Genomic DNA, 17,419 nt, shown 5'->3' on the forward strand with positions numbered 1-17,419 from the left:
ATACAGATCAAATTGTTTTCTCTACGTGGTACATTCTAGAAAGCCTGCAATGTTTGATGCTATCAGCATAGAGTAATTACTGCAAAGTTGTTTCTGTTGATTCAAGTGCAAGAACATCCCTTATCAAGGCACAGCACTTCAAGGCTGGCAAAAACTAGGGGTATTTTATGTCACAGATCAATGAAAAATTAGTTCATATGCAGAAGTTACTATCAGAGAGACTGCGTAAGAGATCTCACCCACATTACCTTATAACTTTCCAAAACCATGGCAGAAAAATGTGATTAATGGTTTCCCTGTCTTTTGTTGCAGATTTCTACTATGCTAAAAGCAGCCAGACTACAAAGCAAATAATGCATCCTCAGGAAGTGTGAACTTTTAATTAGTGTTACCTCTCCTATTACTCCATTGTTTCACAGCATTTTAGGGTGAGCCTACAAAAACTTCTGCATGTAGATGGGAATGTCTTCTTGTGCTGCTGGCTGACTGCAGTCAGCTCTGATTCACAACCAGAACAGTCACAGCTTACACCTCCATGCCATGATTTCATCCAAAAGGTTCATTCAGAGTAATGCAAAACACCCTAAAGCTCTACCCTCAGATATTTGTCATCGTTTCTCATAAAAAGTGGGTTTCATAGGTTGAGTCCTGTGATAAGCACAGCAACACATTTTTTGCATCAGAGTTCTGCTGCTTTCAGGCAGAACAAGAACCACCTACAAAAGACATAACCTTGATACAATTCTGTACTGATTCTTTTTGCAGACCTATGAACAGTACTCATCACAATCCACTCACAGAAGAGTAACATAGAAAAGGAACATGTCACTTCTTTGGATGTATTCAGTGGGGTTTGTAAATTGACTTCCTTCCTTCCACCGACTACTTGAAAGTCCCCAGCATTCCTATAGCTTACCTTGTAAAACTATTATATTATTATTTAGAAATATAATTGCCTTTCCATGGAGCACTGCATGAAAAGGATGTGGTTCTCACCTCTGCACTTGCAAATGCACTTCATCATAAACAGCATGATGATTCTGTGGAATTTTAACTTCTTAAACTTCTTAATGGTGTTGGGAAGATAAGAATTAAGGTTTCTTTCATCTTAAGAAAGTAAAAATGAGCAATTCACAGGATTCAAAAAATTCCAGTATAATTTCACATTTTCTGTATAAAGCTCACTTACAAGTCCATTGGTCTTTATGGTATAATTACACCTCACAGACTGCAAGCACACTGAGTGAAATTGTAAGGTCTTCCAGGAGCTGGTCTATAGGCAGAGGTAAACTGAAGAAATAATGTCAATCCAAGAACTAGACTGGAGCCTTCTTACAAATATTTCATTTAATATCATTCCAATCCAAAAACTATTTTCCATCTCTTCATTTCTCTTTGTAGGAAGCTGCAGTGAGACTCACTGCAGACCCACTAGAGTCACAAAATCTTTTACAGCAACCTGTGCAAGACCATTCAGTCTTACTCTCATACGTATAATAATCTATGACTTTAACAGGATGAATTGCCTGGAGGTATCCAAGCTTTTCCATTCACTACAGAGAGAGGAGACTTGACAGAACACCTAAACTCAGGTGAGATTAAAGCACTGATGACACTGAGGTGTAAAAGATTAGCATTATATATGCAGTATTAGTTCTTCCACAGATGAGGTCTACAATAGGTAAACAAAATTAAAGCACAGAATAGTGCTCAATATGCAAAATATTCAAAAAATCACCATCGATGTCTTTTATCTTTGCTTTCATGCATATTCCCCGTCCCTAAATGCTAACTGGCAGCATGGGACTACTTACGCCTTAAATTTAAATGCACACTCAATGCCAGTAAGCACAGCCAGCACTCCAGCACAGCTCCCATATTCAGAACATTTCAAAAGATGTGAACTGGATGAAGAAAACCCACACCACAGTGATCTGAAGTCTAGTAATATCAATAAAAAGTCAAAACTTGAAACTTTTGCTCAGGTCAGAAAAGGAAGTCAGAGCTGTAAATGTTTTCTTACACCCTAGTGCATTTGTCCTGAAATGGACGGTAGGGAGAAATTTTCTTCCATCTTTCCAAATGACTTTTGTGAAATCAGACGTTAGTCATTGTATCCTAATCATATGTCCAACACCAGAAAAGCAGCCATTTCAACTGACAAAGTTCTCATGACATGGAGACTTCCTGCTTACTTGATATGTGTGACCACACCATCTCCAAGCCAAGTTTGAAGCTGTGGGCTACACCATTTGACTCCAATGCTTTCACCATTTTTTTGTACCATGTATGTGTGTACATCTGCACATATACATATGTCTCCTTACAGTCCTTCTGTTCTTCTGTTTTGTTGTTCATATACTATTGAACATCATCTTCGGAAAAACAAAACAGCATAAAAATAGTGTATTTAATGACTAACAACAAAAGCACTCTCTATAATCAGTGGACTGCAATACAATATCAATTTACTAAGCCAGATATGTATCTCTAAGGACTTCAAGTTGCCTTGAGCAGAAAATAGTGTTGTTGTGTGTTTTTTTTTTTTAAGACTGGGTTAACATGAGATTTTTTGTGAACATCCATCTTCAGGCTTGAAATTCAGCAATGATCTTACCATTTTGCCAGACAACTGGCACAATCACACAGGCACTGACATGCGTCTGTAGGCTTTTATACTGGGAAAAATTCTCCACAGAGCTGTCATCTTTCTCATACTTTCAGCTTCCAATCCGGAAACCAAAATGGATAAAGCTTTGTTGATTCTTTTTGGACTTGAAATCATCAGTAAATTTTAGCTCCAAGACATACAGTGCACAGAAACTTTGTGCTTGGTGGTAGATCCACTCCAAGAAACAAACAAACAAAAAAACATTTCTGACTTCATAGGAGATTAAAAATATGTTACCAAGGAATAGCATAGCTTGGTCACAAAAACTCCAGTCACAATTGCAAGAGAAATAAAATATGTACTTAATCATCCAGGCAGTCTCAACAAATTCTACTGATTTTAATTAAACAGAACAGACAGATAAACACAACTAAAATTGTCCTTCCAATCAGTGGCCTCCACATGAAGTCAATTCTTCCATATTACACTGTAGTTAAAAGGCACCTATCAAGAGAAAGTTCTTATTTCATGAAAGACCTACTGTGTTTGTGCTATTCATAATGTATTTCACAATTCCTGCATTTTAAATCACAAGCATTTTGCAGACTTAGAAGGCTTGTTATTGTTTTTTTTTCTCATAATCACTCTTCTTGCCTCTTCTAATATAACATCCATTGTAAATACACTCAGTGGGTCAATTTCACTCTCATATATGAAGTTCACTTAATCTTCCTAGGTGCCATGAAAAGCTTTTTGGTTCAGTAATGATGTAGAAACGTGTTGTTGTTGTTTTTTGTTTTGTTTTGTTTTTTGTTTTTGTTTTGTTTTTAAAAAAAAGAGTTCCAAGGATCAGTGGGTTTTGTTTTTTTAATTAAGGTTTTGCACAGGATAAACATCATTCTCAATTACAGCCTGTCCAATAACTATACTTTGTACTCAGAAACATCCAAATGGACTTAAATTGTGTATAAAAGACGAAGAGGTTAAATGCTAGTCCCAAATTTTGTGTGGATGTGTGAAAACCTACACAAGTTGCTTTTCTCTTTCTGGGAAAAACTCCATGGAAACTCCATTTCCAGAAGTCAACGGCCTCAAAAGTTTTCATACTTTTCATACTTCAAGGCATTTTCCCCTTCTATACTATACAGCAAGAATAAATATCCTGCTTGCATATGTCACAAATGCACCTAAAGAGACTAGCAACTTTGTGAAAAACTTTCCGCTATTTTTTACAAGCCAATAAAACACACTTCACATAGTCATAGAGTCTCCATTGCACTATAAAATGTCGTTTTTTTGCCACATACCTTTTTCTTGTTGGTGGGACAAATGTAGAAATTGTCAATAACGGTGGCAATCCCAGGCTGCAGATTCAACTTTGTGTATAATGTCCCAAAATCTGAGGACCTGAAAGAAACCAAACATCTGTAAGTGCTTTCCTCTAAGGGCTTCAGCATGAAAACTCTTTGGGGGGGGGGGGGGGGGGGAGGAACAAACACAAAAAAAACCATACATGCACACTTTGTAGTACTAACTATCCATTTTCAATGCTTCTCTGCCATCCATTTGTTCTTTTCATTGCTCATTAGCGACTAAAAGAAACCTGCCAATATAAGAATATTTTTCGAGGTCTGAAAAAACATTGCTAGTCTTGTCTGTATTTCACAGGTCTGTGCAGTGCTAGATTTCATCCTGACACTACCCTGTACAATGAGAGAAGCACAAAATATATACCTTTCCATCACCACCCACAAGTTGCAAAAAAAGAGCTAGGCAGAGCAAAGGCTTGTATGCGAGTACTAACGGCACCTGCTCAGCTATGTGGAAAAAGAAAAGCTAATTTCAGTGCCTGGTGTTGCATAAAAAAACAATTTGGCCTAAGATCTGAAAGGCATTAGACTTGACAAAGGTATCCACTCCTCAAGCTCTTTTTCGGAGGATCATTATAGTTCTGACTAAATAAAAACAAAGCAAGTTCTTGACCATCAATATGTCTTGCACACAAAGCTATGAATATAACAAATGTAAGCACAAGCAGAAATTGCCTTGTATTCCTGAAAAACTGACAGCAAGAAATGGCATCTGTTTTAGGTACCTGCACCTCCAAAGTCTAGTATAAAAACAACATTAGTTTAGCAAAACGTTAATAAGCAAAACTCAAAGCAAGTCACATCCAAAATTAACTCGCTGTGGATGAACCTTCATTTGTTCTGTACAGGATTAAATCGCACCATATGGTCTCTCCATATTTTCCCTTCTCATTTGGAAGGAGACTCATCTAAGGCACCTGTCCCTTTCTCTACCAAGAAGCCTTCCCTAGGACAGAGAGTTGCTGGGTGGACTCCCACTCCATGTTCCCTTTTCTTCAGTGGAATAACACTGTCAAAAGCCAGGACTGAAGGTGCCCTGTCAGGTTATGCCAAGGTGCCCCTGGGTTATGCCAACAAGTGGGAACATTCAACAACTCTCTTATCCAGCCTATCCAAGGGAATCACAATGAAACCTCGGTCCCTTCCAGCATGACACTGAGGACTGCCTATAACTGATTTCTGCGCCACGGCACCATTCTCACATTTTCATTGCTCCTCAGCAGGCTCTGTTGTTGCATCCCCCCTGCCCAGGTGAGTTATTGCTGAAATTCAAAGGCATGACTTCATACAGCAAGAGTGAAAAGGGAGATAACAAATCCTTGGCTAACCGTGTCCTTGACAGGTGGCTCAGAGCCGAAGATCTCCTTCAAGCTACATAAAGCAGAATGGTACCCAAGGGTCCACCTGCCTGCAGGAGTGCACCTGGCCTCCATCTCCCTGTGTCTCCATCCCACCAAGAATGTTACTTAAGTCAGAATACACATGATATGAAGCCAGAGATGGCTATTTTTCTATCACACATCCAGCTGCCTGCATGTTGCAAGAGCTTGTAACTGTCTTGGAGTAGTTTTTATGTCTCTGGCATCACCAAACATATGAGACACAGAATGGTATATCTGGATCAGTCCCAAAGGCACACCAAGTAAAGAACAGTTCATATTTACCTTATTTTTCTTTCCTCTCTACCAGTCAAAAAATGACTGTGACACACAGACCATACCCACAGCCCAAGGTTGAGATCATATCTCTTTTATAGTGATGTCTGAATGGATTCAATTTTTTTTTTCCTTTTTTTTTTTTTTTCCCCATAATGTTGTTTGGGCTGCAGATACACAACAATGCAGAAGTTAACATAATCATAGCAATTCAGTTTTGACAAATAATTATGTAGAAATCAAGCGCACACAATTGCACTGCAGTGGGCATTCAGCACAGAGCTAATTAAAATTCTCAGGGGAATAGGATGGATGATGCTAAGCTGATTTTGCCAGAAGTGTTTGACAGAAAAGAAATTAAAGGAAAAACTAAAATACTGACTTCAGCCAGATGTACTGAAATCACACAGAAAAAGTATCTATGCTGGAAACAGAGCCTGGTATATTCTCTTTGAGGCAAGAATATCAGGTCAGCAGCTTGCCCAGTAATAAAATCCTGAAATAATTCTCTGAACTTTAGAGATGATCCAATTTACTTTGAAGAGGCAATTCCAGGATTAATACAATGGGACCACTGGAGAGTGACACCACAGGAGTGATGGTGACGGCAACTGTATCAAGGTATGAGAGCAGTACAGGCAGGAAGAGGATAAGCCATTTCAAAGATTAAAAAATCCAGTCTAAAACTTCCTGTTCTAACTATTATGACTTATAAAAGTTACTACGAAGAAATAATAAAGTCATGACAAAAAGAGTACACTAAATTAACAAAAGTATTTTCAAAGGTAGAACAACTCTAGTCAAAATTATTTTCTCATACAAATTAGCTAACTCAAGGGGAAAAAGGGGAAAAAAAAAAAAAAAAAAAAAAAAAAAAAAACATGATAAAACAAGCTAATGCATATCCATACAGGTGCACCATGCCCAAGCAGGAAGATTCAGATTGACAGATCTGTGGATCTATAGAGAAATTTATTCAGACTGTTGTTTTTTTACTACAACCTTGCCTTGAGGGAGACCAGGAATGCCAGCTACTCCTTGAGACATCTACGTTCAAGAGGACATAGCTCAAGGACCTCGTTCAAGGGAAGCTCTGTCCAAAAAAATCACCTGGCCTTCCAAATTTGTGTTAATCCAGAGAAAACAGGTCACAACTTCTTTTTATATTTGAGATATAAGTTCCAAGTTCCTGACTGAGCATATATAAAGAGTTAACATTTTTATTAACAAAGTCCCTGTAATAACTCAGCTATAGGGTTGGGGAGGATAAATTCCAGGACCTCAGAGTTTGCCTGCTTTGGAAATGTATTATGTAGCAGCAAAAAATGAGTGTTGTACCAAATTCAGGAGAGGAAGAGCCCTTTACTCTCTTCCAGTCATAGAACGACTTTTTTTGGGAGTGTGAAAAAAAAACAAGCAAAACACAAATCTCTGTTTATTGGCGGGGGGGGGGGGGAAGTATTCCCCTTCCTTCACGAAAATTGATGAAAAGATATTTTCAAGGTGATGAAAAGATATTTTCAAGGTGAAATGCAAAGAGGATACACATGCAACTGATAAGAAGAGTAAAAAGAAAATCCTTCCATAGCATGGTTTATTTGCATTGGAAGCACAACAGCAGAACTCCATAAACCTGAACAAGAAGCATAAAGGTTGAGTTCTTAAACATGGGCCTGACTGCAGCTCTGAGTGATCTGGATCCAGATAGTGACTATTTTCACTTCTGTGAGACATTCCAGCAGATACAGCAAGCAATCCACACGTGCTTCTTCCTCATCCGTGTGGACACTAAGGGCTACAGATTGTGTGGATGCTTCTTAGTATAGCAAAACTCAGTAAAGTGGAGGACTTGTAAGAAAAACATCTTTCTGAACTTTGGTGATGGGCCATTCCTGACAGGCAGAATCATCAGGTGCTGAAACTATGTGATTATTCGTGTAGAGATGCAGACATCACACAGCCTGACAGGCCCTACTGCTAGGTAACAGCTTCTTTGAAAGTATGCCTCTGCTGAAATACATGTACGTGCCATTCTTCTTCTTCCTTTTATTTATTTATTTATTTTTATTTTTTAAGAAGTCGCTTCCCACTCTAATAACTGTGTGTTGAAATAGCAATCATCAAAATCAAACAATGATATTACAGCACAGACAGAATGATGTCTTTACCGTGTTTTAATGCTGTGAGTTCAGACTATAGTTGGGAAACCTTCCAACTGGTACAGAAATGATGGGGGGGGGGGGGGGGGGGGGCACACACTCAAAACTGCCAAAACTGTGAAAATTGGATCTTGTCTTTAAAAACTATCTTTTTTATACTTGAGCTGAAATAAATCTATGCCTAATATAATTTGGAACTGTACCTAAACTCTGACTCTTGACATCTTTTAACAGAAGTATTGAGAAAGAAGAAGAAATTTAACAGATACCAAAAGAGACACAAACCAAATGTTTGCCTGTCTAAACTTCACTATCATTATACAGCTCTCCACTGATGATTCACACCTACGATTCAGTATTACTGTTTTTCCAGATGATATTTACAAGTATATAGTAAAATAGATATATTAAAATGTAGATAGATGTTAAGGAAAAAAAGAAAAAAAAAAAAAAAAAAAAAAAAAAAAAAGGTCAAAACTGCAAAATTCCAAGTAAAATTTAATAGTCAAAGAAAATGCCAACTGAAAATGCTATTTCCTTTCCTTTCCTAGTCCTGTCCTCTTCTTCCCCTATTAATGAATTGAAGAGAGGGACTGGAAAGACAGTGGCTGGAAGAGCTAGCACACATGTGGATCAGATTTTCTCTACCTTTCCTCCTTGAAGATTAACTCCAGAACTATTTTAGCCAAATGAGATATTCTGTACAATCTCTATTATTTGAAAATCCTGGAAGACAACAATGAAGAAGTTTCAAACAATTTGTGAATTAGTTAACTAGCCAAATAAAAAGAAAGCATTTGGAAAAAAAAATAATAATAAAATAATAATAATGAAAAAAAAAAGGTTATTGATAAATTTTTGGAATGAAAAAAAAAAAAAAAGAAAAAAAAAGATTCAGTTGAGATACACATTGCAGTATCAAGGATGAGTGGATCTGTTCATAACACTCACTAGACTTTTTCCCACCTAAATCTTTTCCAGATTGTATTGCACATCTTCTTTCCTTCCCCTTGCTTTGGTCACAAGAATGATCCAGTATTTACATCATTCACACACACACACACCAAAAAAAACCTTTCGTCACAGTAGAAACATATTGTAATGGTTGAGTTCCAATACCTGACAATATTTAGGAATTCATGCAGATGAAAGTTTCTTCAACAGCTATGCAAGAGTATGAATGCTAGCAATCCAATTAGCAGATTACTCATCAGCTACCAGCTCTGCATAAGTATTCCACTCTGAGGCTTTCTAGAAAAGTTGAGCCTTTTTGAAGTTACATGATATTTTTCCTCTCAGAAATAGAGAAGTTTTAGAAATGTTTCTTTGACTTAATCCAGTTTTACACTAAAAAATCAACAGTGCAGTCAAGAGCTAACAGATAAACAGTTCACCTGTTTACCAGTTCAAATTTAGGCAATATATAGTTTACTCTTTTTTTTTTTTTTTTTCACTGTGAAGATGAATTTATCCTGGTTTTATTTATCAGTCCATTATTGATAACAGTAGCCAGATTTTAAAGAAATGTGTTTTATCACAGCAGGCTTTTGGCTAAAGTGAACTCCTCTGTAGTGCTCTGATGAGAAGATGGTGCAACCCAGTGTTTATATACTTACAGAGATTCCCTCCCATTAATACAAATATTACATGCACAAGAACAGTCCTACAGTCCCAGTCACTACATGCAAGCACAATAAAAGACAAGCAGCTATTTGCAGAGGCTTTTCATCAATCTGTAAATATATATTCAAATTTGACTGTAAAACACTGCCTCCAAAAAAGCCACAGAATAAAACAAAGCACTGAACTGTGTTCATACCCAATGAGAACTCGAGGAGGATCAAACAGTCATGACTTCTAGAACTCGACTTTTACTAAATGTTTAAAAAACACCTCACTCAACCATCTGCTCTGAGAGGGAAAAACAGTCCTTTTTAGCCAGTAATAAAAGTAAGGATTAGCCCGCCGGGTGGCTTTAGCAAGACATGTCCTTCCCCAGTGTCTGTGGTTACTAACTTCAAAATGAGGAATAGGATGCTGCCTTGTTTTGCAATGCACTTAAAAATCAAAGACAAACTCTAAACAATGTGACACATTGGCTTCATCCCTAAGGGGCTGACAGTGTGCTCCACAATGCAGACCTGGTCTGACTTACCCATACTGGCATGCCAGGCTACAACTTTCTACCCTGATGCTGCAATACCTACATCTGCAGAAAGTATTTCCAAGGCCACCTTTTCCAGGAACTATTCTGTCTCAGTTACTCAGACACAAAGCTTACCACAGTACAAGAATCACTGACAGATTCTTATGAGGGAACATGGAAGGTCGCAAGTAAACCCTGCATGCATGTGGTGTTAGTCGGCAGTGAAATCTAGCACAGAAATTTAAGCACTGATTCTTGTTTGTTTACATATTGCAACAGGCTTTCTCTTACTGGTATCCTCGGTCATTGCATTTATCCACGTATTTTTATTTGATTATTAGTTACAACCAAACTACTTACTCTGTAAAATGTAAACACATGCACACACTTAAACTCCAGTGGTAAGCAGAACTGTGGCTTCAATATATACTACGTATCTTTTAGGATTGTATTTAAATATTCCTGCTCTGCATACGCTCATTGTACACCACCATAGTTATCTTTTGTAGCCCTTCATTAGTCCTTCAATATACCACAAACATCCTGCTCATTAGCCTATAATCGAGCTCCTTATCAGTTACATTTCTAAGCTCCTCATTACTTTGCCGCACAGCTCCAATAATTAGACTTCATATTTTATTGGCCTCCACAACACTGCATTAGCTTCTATTAGCTGCAATCACCACCTTTTCTCCCTGAAATTGTTAGTTTAAGTAGGACATCTATTTTGGAACTACTGCCTTGGTGTATCAATTCAATCACCAAGGCACAGAAGCCATTGATGGGCACATATTAGGGGATATAGTCTGTAGCCACACTCACCATACATCATATTTGTGATGAATCCACTCAACCACATAACATGTAGTGTTGCAGTGACAAAAAAGACAAGACACATCCAGGAAAACAGGGATACGAATCACAAAAGTAAAATCTCCTTGTTACTTCTTCCTTTCTACCTTTGCAATCCAGGCTGGGCTGTGGCCAGCAGGAGCACACACAGCCCTTGGGATGCAGTCCCTGGAGAATGCAGACATCTCTGGGGGGCACCTTAAAAATTCCCACCAATCTACCTCCAGCCATTTTGTCCTGCTAGAAGGAATTGAAATAAATAAAATAAAAAAAATAAAATAAAAATAAAAAAATAAAAAGCAATGGAAATGATCCACATTCAAATGATAGTTTTTGAAGGTTTCTTATTAACCTCATTCATTTCAATAATCCTGTTAACAACTCACTCCCTCAAATACTTCTAGTTGCCTAAACATGTGAGTAGAAAATGAGAATGAAATGGTGGAAAATACAGAAAGCTTTCTTACCACACCTTCTTCACTGAATTCAGCATATCATGTAACTAACTGTTAGTGAACAAGTATTTATTCTAAGAAACAGTCCTGTGTAGATTTAGTTTCAGTAGCTGCAAATCCAGCATTGTATTAGCATGTCTCAGCAAGGAGTGGAGTACTTAAGAGAGGGTTTGAGGGGGTTGCTGCTGAAAAACAGCTCTGGCATATTAGAAACATAAATAAACTCTGAACTCAGAACTGATAACTCAACAGCAATACAAAAATTATTAATATTAATTTATTTTGTTTCATATCATAAAAATACTGCCTGGATTGGAACACAGGAAGAATTTTACTATAAGGTGTATATTTTTTAATAAAAAGGCTTTCCTTTACAACCTCAATTTATTATTTCTGAGAGTACTGTATTGAAAAAAGTGGCTTCACTTAACTATTACATTACTATCTAAAAAAGAAATGAATATATCACTTTCTATATATTATTAAATTTCTTCCACTGATTTTGAAAAAAAAAAAAAGTTTGTTGACAATTTAGAGAAAAGAAAAAAGAAATAAAAACCATTGGTGCTAAAGCACAATTTTTTCAAAATTATGTTTATTACCAAGATTGCCAAAAGCAGAAACATCCTTATATCATTTTCAATACAATTCCTCTTTTATGAGTGCTGTGATTGGGGAAAAAAAAAAAAAAAAAAAAAAAGTAATTACCAAGGAAATTTTCTCATCTGACATACTTATGTTCTTTGGGCAAACTTAGGTTGGTTTAAGAATATTTTCTGGAGGTTTCCAAGAATCATTACAGTTCTCCATCATGGAAAAATACTAGGTATTTTCCACAGTCCAGGACTTTTATTTAAACCAGTACACACAGCTGAAATATTTCTGAAACAACTTTATTCTCCTAATATGAGTCAGGCGAGGCAGCTCCTTGGAAGGCATTAAGGATGTTGGGATGTATGAGACGAGAGAATTTGGCTTTGTGCTTTCAGACCAGAATACAAAATTTCTTGTAATCACTGGAGAGATCCAGCTGCAACAAGAACACTTAGGAAATTAAAAAAGAACTGATAATCTTTTAATAATTGTATGTGCATATTTGCATGTGATTACGTATTCCTCTACTAATGGGCTCTGCCAACTATAACAGTTGGCTACTGACTCTTCTGTATGTGGAACTCCTTCTTTGACTCAATTTATAGAAGTTTTGACTCAATTTATAGAAGTTTTGACTTTTCCTGCTAACGTGCTGACCTCAGCTTTATGATTGCTCTCAGTGAGGGGAGCAGTGAGCACTTTACACAAACAGGTTGTAGCACTTTATAAAAAGGTAAATAAGTCAATGTTTTGTCAGGGATTTGACTGTTACTCTGCCGCTGAAGCCAAATGTCTGGCAGAACACAGGGAGCAACTGGGCATATTTATAAACAGAATGAAAATATCACCCAACCAGTCAGTAAATACGGATCAATAGACACTGTAAGGTGTCAAGCCTTATGATAAATGTATTAAAGACTTACCAAGTCCCATACAGTCATCTCTTGTGGGTTTATCTGGCATGCTGCTTCAAATCTACTTGCACACATCATGAATCGAGGCTGGACAGTGTCCAGATGGAGCACAAGTTCATGTAGGATATCAGTTCCTATGTCTCCATTGTTAAAGGATTATCGTAAGCTATTACAATTGCTGCAGGAACAAAACCTCTACAAGGAATTTTAAGGCAACATTTTGAATCCTTATCCTACCACAGGAGTTCACTGCTTGAGTTAAAAGCACTGCCTGCCTCACCCAATGGTTGCGGTGATGTATACGAAGTCACAAAAATGTCCAGACAGTTAAGCAAGACCAAGTTTTCTTAACAGCCATTAAAATCACAGTGTGTCTGTGCCACCTGAACTGCTTTGCTGAGCATAGTGCTTACACATGCAGTTACCGACAGAGGAGCACACCTTGGGAGGCCACGGTCACTCACCAGGGAAACTGGGGGAATTCGGATGCTCACCACCATTTCAGTAGGATTTGTTTCTTTTACTTGCTAATGAGCCCAGTCATAATCTCCTAATAGCTTTCTACAATTGCTGAAGCCTTTCTATATTTATTTTGTGTAGAGTTTTTCAGCAGCCAAATTTCCCCTGCAGTCATTCTCCTGTAACTGCAGTGACACCTGGGGAGGGCTGGGCCCATCAGCTGTAGTTTGGCCTGCTGTTGAACTTGGCAAGCCAGCAGCACATAAAACCCCAACAGATGTTTCTGCTTTTATAGCAGCTCTTCCAAACCCTTGGCCAGACATAAATCCAAAATAGATCCAGAAAAGAGACAAACAGTGCCACCATCATGGCTCTTAAAATTAGAAGGCAGAACCAACCTTTTCTGCAGGACTCCGAGAGACCATTAGCAGCAGAAGGTGCAGTGAAGTGTTCCCATAAATTATGCAGACAGATTACAAGGGCTAGCCACAGCAAATGCAGCACATTTTGCACTGCATCACAGTTTGCTAGGAAACAGAACCCAAAGACAAATACACGCATTTACATAGAAGTTTCCAAACTGAGAAGATTACACTTCATAGCAACAAGTACAGGAAGCAGGCGATTTTACGGCCATTAACACTTTCAGATGAATCTACTGTGCTTCCATACCATGATAATTAACATTCTAAAAATAAAACAGAAAGGAGACGATCCTTGGCAGAGGTTGCGTTCTGCATACATGCCATGTTGGATCTATTTTGTAAAAAGAAAGTCGCGTTAAGAGTGCATTCACAGCTGACATTGTGCTTTACAGGAGAGTGGGTTGATATATGCCAGGGTGACACGTTAATACATTTGTTCACTTGATGATGACTAACTGCTCTTAACAGAAGCTCGGTCCACTATAAATTGTTGCCATGTAATTTCAAATGCAAGTGAAAACAACCCCCACAGAATAAGATTAACTCTCTACCTTTAAAATAACACAAAGCACTCATGGAGCTGAAAACTTCAATCACACTCGTCTGACATTCAGGAAGATCAAGAAAAGAAAAAAAAAAAAAAAGTGACCCTGCATGTAAAAACAAGTGCTTTCTGAAGGAATGAGGATTATTACATGTTGCCCTGTTTCCCCTAGCATCTACCACTCAAGGTCAGATGAAGCTGCCAGGAGGTGATGCAGCTCTGCTGGTCTAGGGCTGCAGGGGTGTCCGGGGTCTCTCACTGAGGCTGAGGACAACAGAAGATGGCCTCCTTCCCTGCAGGAACTCTGTGGTGATAAAGGTTCTTGGTCACCAAATGAAGAGCTCCAGATGAAGGTCAGCAGCCTTCACAGCACGTACAATTATGGGAAAGAAATCCATGGGATCCTGAGACACTGCAGCTACATGAGCCTGAATCCTCCTCCCATGATGATGAAGGTTGGAAGCTGGTGAGTCCTGGCACGACGTGGAGGACAGCTTTGTTTCCATGTGCAGGTCTATGACCACAGAACACCTTCAGTGCCCTGGAAGCACATGAAGGGCTGGGAGCAGCATCCATCAATACATTTTGCTTGCTGTGCCTCAGCATGCAGCAGCTCCAGGAAGAAGTGGCAGGTGAAGGTAGTTGAAGACTCCCCACTGCAGTGGGTGGGGGCCCCTATCTGCTTACCTGAGCTGCTGCCTAGGGGGATTTACTGCTTGTCAGGGGCTTGGATCTGGGATGTGGCAGATGCTAAGGTGTTTTTTGGTGTTGGTAGTGGTTTGTTGTTGTTGTTGTTGTTGTTTTCTCCTTATTACTCCCTGCTCTTCTTTCTCATGGACCAAATAAAATCTTGATCCTCTCCAGTGATCAAGGACTACTAGAGTGAGATGGGAACCACCTGACAAAAAGAGACAAAAGTATCTTTTCCTACAGGCTGTCTGCCTGGTAAGAAGAGCTTTAAACTACAAATGACAAGAGAGGGAGATGAGTATCCACAATGAAGTAAGGAAGTGGCAGACCAGGTTGGTGAGCAAAGGGTGCAAGGTCACATGGACATGAGAGACCTTGTAATCAACAGTGATGGGCAGAAGGGGGTCCAGCCAACTGTGTACACTTAGATAAGGAAGACACCACAGGACAAGGGGTCCTGTAGTGGAAGCTTTCACCCTTTGCCTGGGAAATCAGCACAACTAGGTGCCCATCAGAAGTGACTGTACACTAATATGTGCAGCTTAAGAAATGAAGAGGAAAAATGTGAAGTCTGTATGCAGTTGTAGGGCTATGATCTTATCTGAAAACCAACCTCATTGGTTCTGTGATTTGGCAATTACATGAAATTAAATAACATGATTTACATGATTTGTCTTTGTTGAAGATACTGTGCAACGGTAGATTAAAAACAAACAAACAAACAAACAAACAAAAAACACAGCATTACCAACTCACAAAAGAAACTTATTTGAGTATTTTCTAGGAAATCCACAACTTTACACAGTCTTGACCATACAAACAGCAAATGCTTCATCATTTTGCTTAGTCTGTAAGTTCAGTAGAATCAGAACTCTGCCTGGAGTTTGCTTGTGTTGAACATTGTGTGGCAAGGTTGGTTAAGCCAACAAAAGATATACTAATGTTTATTATTAATATGCAATGTACCTAAAACATTGGGCCTATAAAATCTTTGGATCTTAAGTCTGAAATGACAGTGCTATCCCAAACTACACATTTGCAGTTCAAAAGGTGGCATTTTACCTACATTTCTTCTTGCATTCAGGTAACCCTTATTCTGCCCAAAGCGGTCAGACTTACAAGGAAAAAAAAATAAATAATAAAAAAAAAAGTGTTTTTGCCCAATGAAAGCTTTTTTTTATTTTATTTTTTTCTTTTAATGCGGTCAAGCAGTGAAAGTTCAGCATAATGCTGCTCATCTACAAATGTATGTACAGATCACAAATGCTAGCCACTAGTCCCACCAGGCATATTTTATTAAGTACTTTTTATACATCACTTGGAAAGCAATAAAAATGAAATCCAATGTGCAAACGTTTGGGGAAAGTAAGATACACTTGCTGTTCTTACTTCCAAATCACATCCACTTCAAGGCAATCTTTTTCAAAGAAATCAAGATTCCAGCTCTCTTCTTGGAGAAAGCAACAGGAGGGCTGTTACACAACATTATGCCAACTGCCCCACATTTCTGTTCCCATGGAACACAGCAGACAAGTCTGCTGACCTTCACTCAGCTTTATAATGTCAAGTGAATTTTCCATATAAATTCATCATCTGTTGAAATAATGTAAATAAAGTAAATGTCTTTTGCTCTGCATGGTGACCCATTCAGCTTTCTGGGTTCCTCTTCTAACCTGAGCATCTACCTCCAGACCTGGGGCAAAAACTGTGTATTTGCATTTCCAACAGAAATGGTAGCTCAAATGTTGCCACAATATGAGTGAGCACCAACACCAAATCAATAAATCAGTATTCTATTTTACAAGTAATATTTATAAATACAGTGTCATAATAATAATAATAATAATAATAATAATAATAATAATAAAAACCTTCCTGAAAAGTCTTGGATTTTCACTGAAGTAATGCTGATCAGAAGGAAATCAAAAAATACTCTAGCCACACCTCTGACATTTTGTGAACCCATATAATACTTGTAGTGAATGTTACTGAGATCTTATAGGAAATAAAACAGATCCTTATGTGAGAATTCCCTCTGGACCACATAACTGCACTTTACTCTTTTTGAGAAGTGACGTTATGAGCATTATCCACTGAAAGCATTTGTAGTTCTACTTGTTGACTTGCAATCTTGTTAAATACTATTAAAACACATTGGCCATACTGATCCAGATTATCAATATGAAAACTTCAACAGTTAAAACAAGAGGCATCTTTCACAATCAAACTCTTCAATACTTTAAAACAAACAAACAAAAAAACTACAATGGCTTCACAGCTGCCCCAAATGTTTACCAAAACTGCAAGTGACAATTACTTTGCTCAGTCATTTATGTCAGGAAACATGCCTGAGGGACATTTTAATTCCTGTAATTAGTCTTTTCACATGACCACTTCCAATCTTCATGGTATTTTCCAAGCACTAACTATAACAGCAGATCTTGAGCTAATTAAAAGCAGACAACAACCGTTGAGCCTTGCAGTTAATTATAAGACAAGAAAGGAGGGCAACTAGGATGTTCAACATTGGTCTACATGTACGCCA

At 38.1% G+C, this 17,419-nt stretch overlaps 1 protein-coding gene across 12 annotated transcripts in view; it reads right to left on the bottom strand.

Annotated features, from left to right (window-relative positions):
• SORCS2 (sortilin related VPS10 domain containing receptor 2) overlaps positions 1-17,419 on the bottom strand; it is a gene marked incomplete at its 5' end in the record, with an annotated part of 570,927 nt that overhangs the window by 231,240 nt on the left and 322,268 nt on the right. For all 12 annotated transcript variants that reach the window (XM_084517076.1, XM_084517072.1, XM_084517073.1 and 9 more), the window contains one exon: positions 3,919-4,018. In XM_084517076.1, coding sequence (XP_084373202.1) covers positions 3,919-4,018 — 100 coding nt within the window. The remainder of the gene's footprint in view (positions 1-3,918; positions 4,019-17,419) is intronic.

This window comes from Aythya ferina (assembly GCF_964211825.1).
Source record: "Aythya ferina genome assembly, chromosome: 4".
NCBI classification, from domain to species: Eukaryota; Metazoa; Chordata; class Aves; order Anseriformes; family Anatidae; genus Aythya; species Aythya ferina.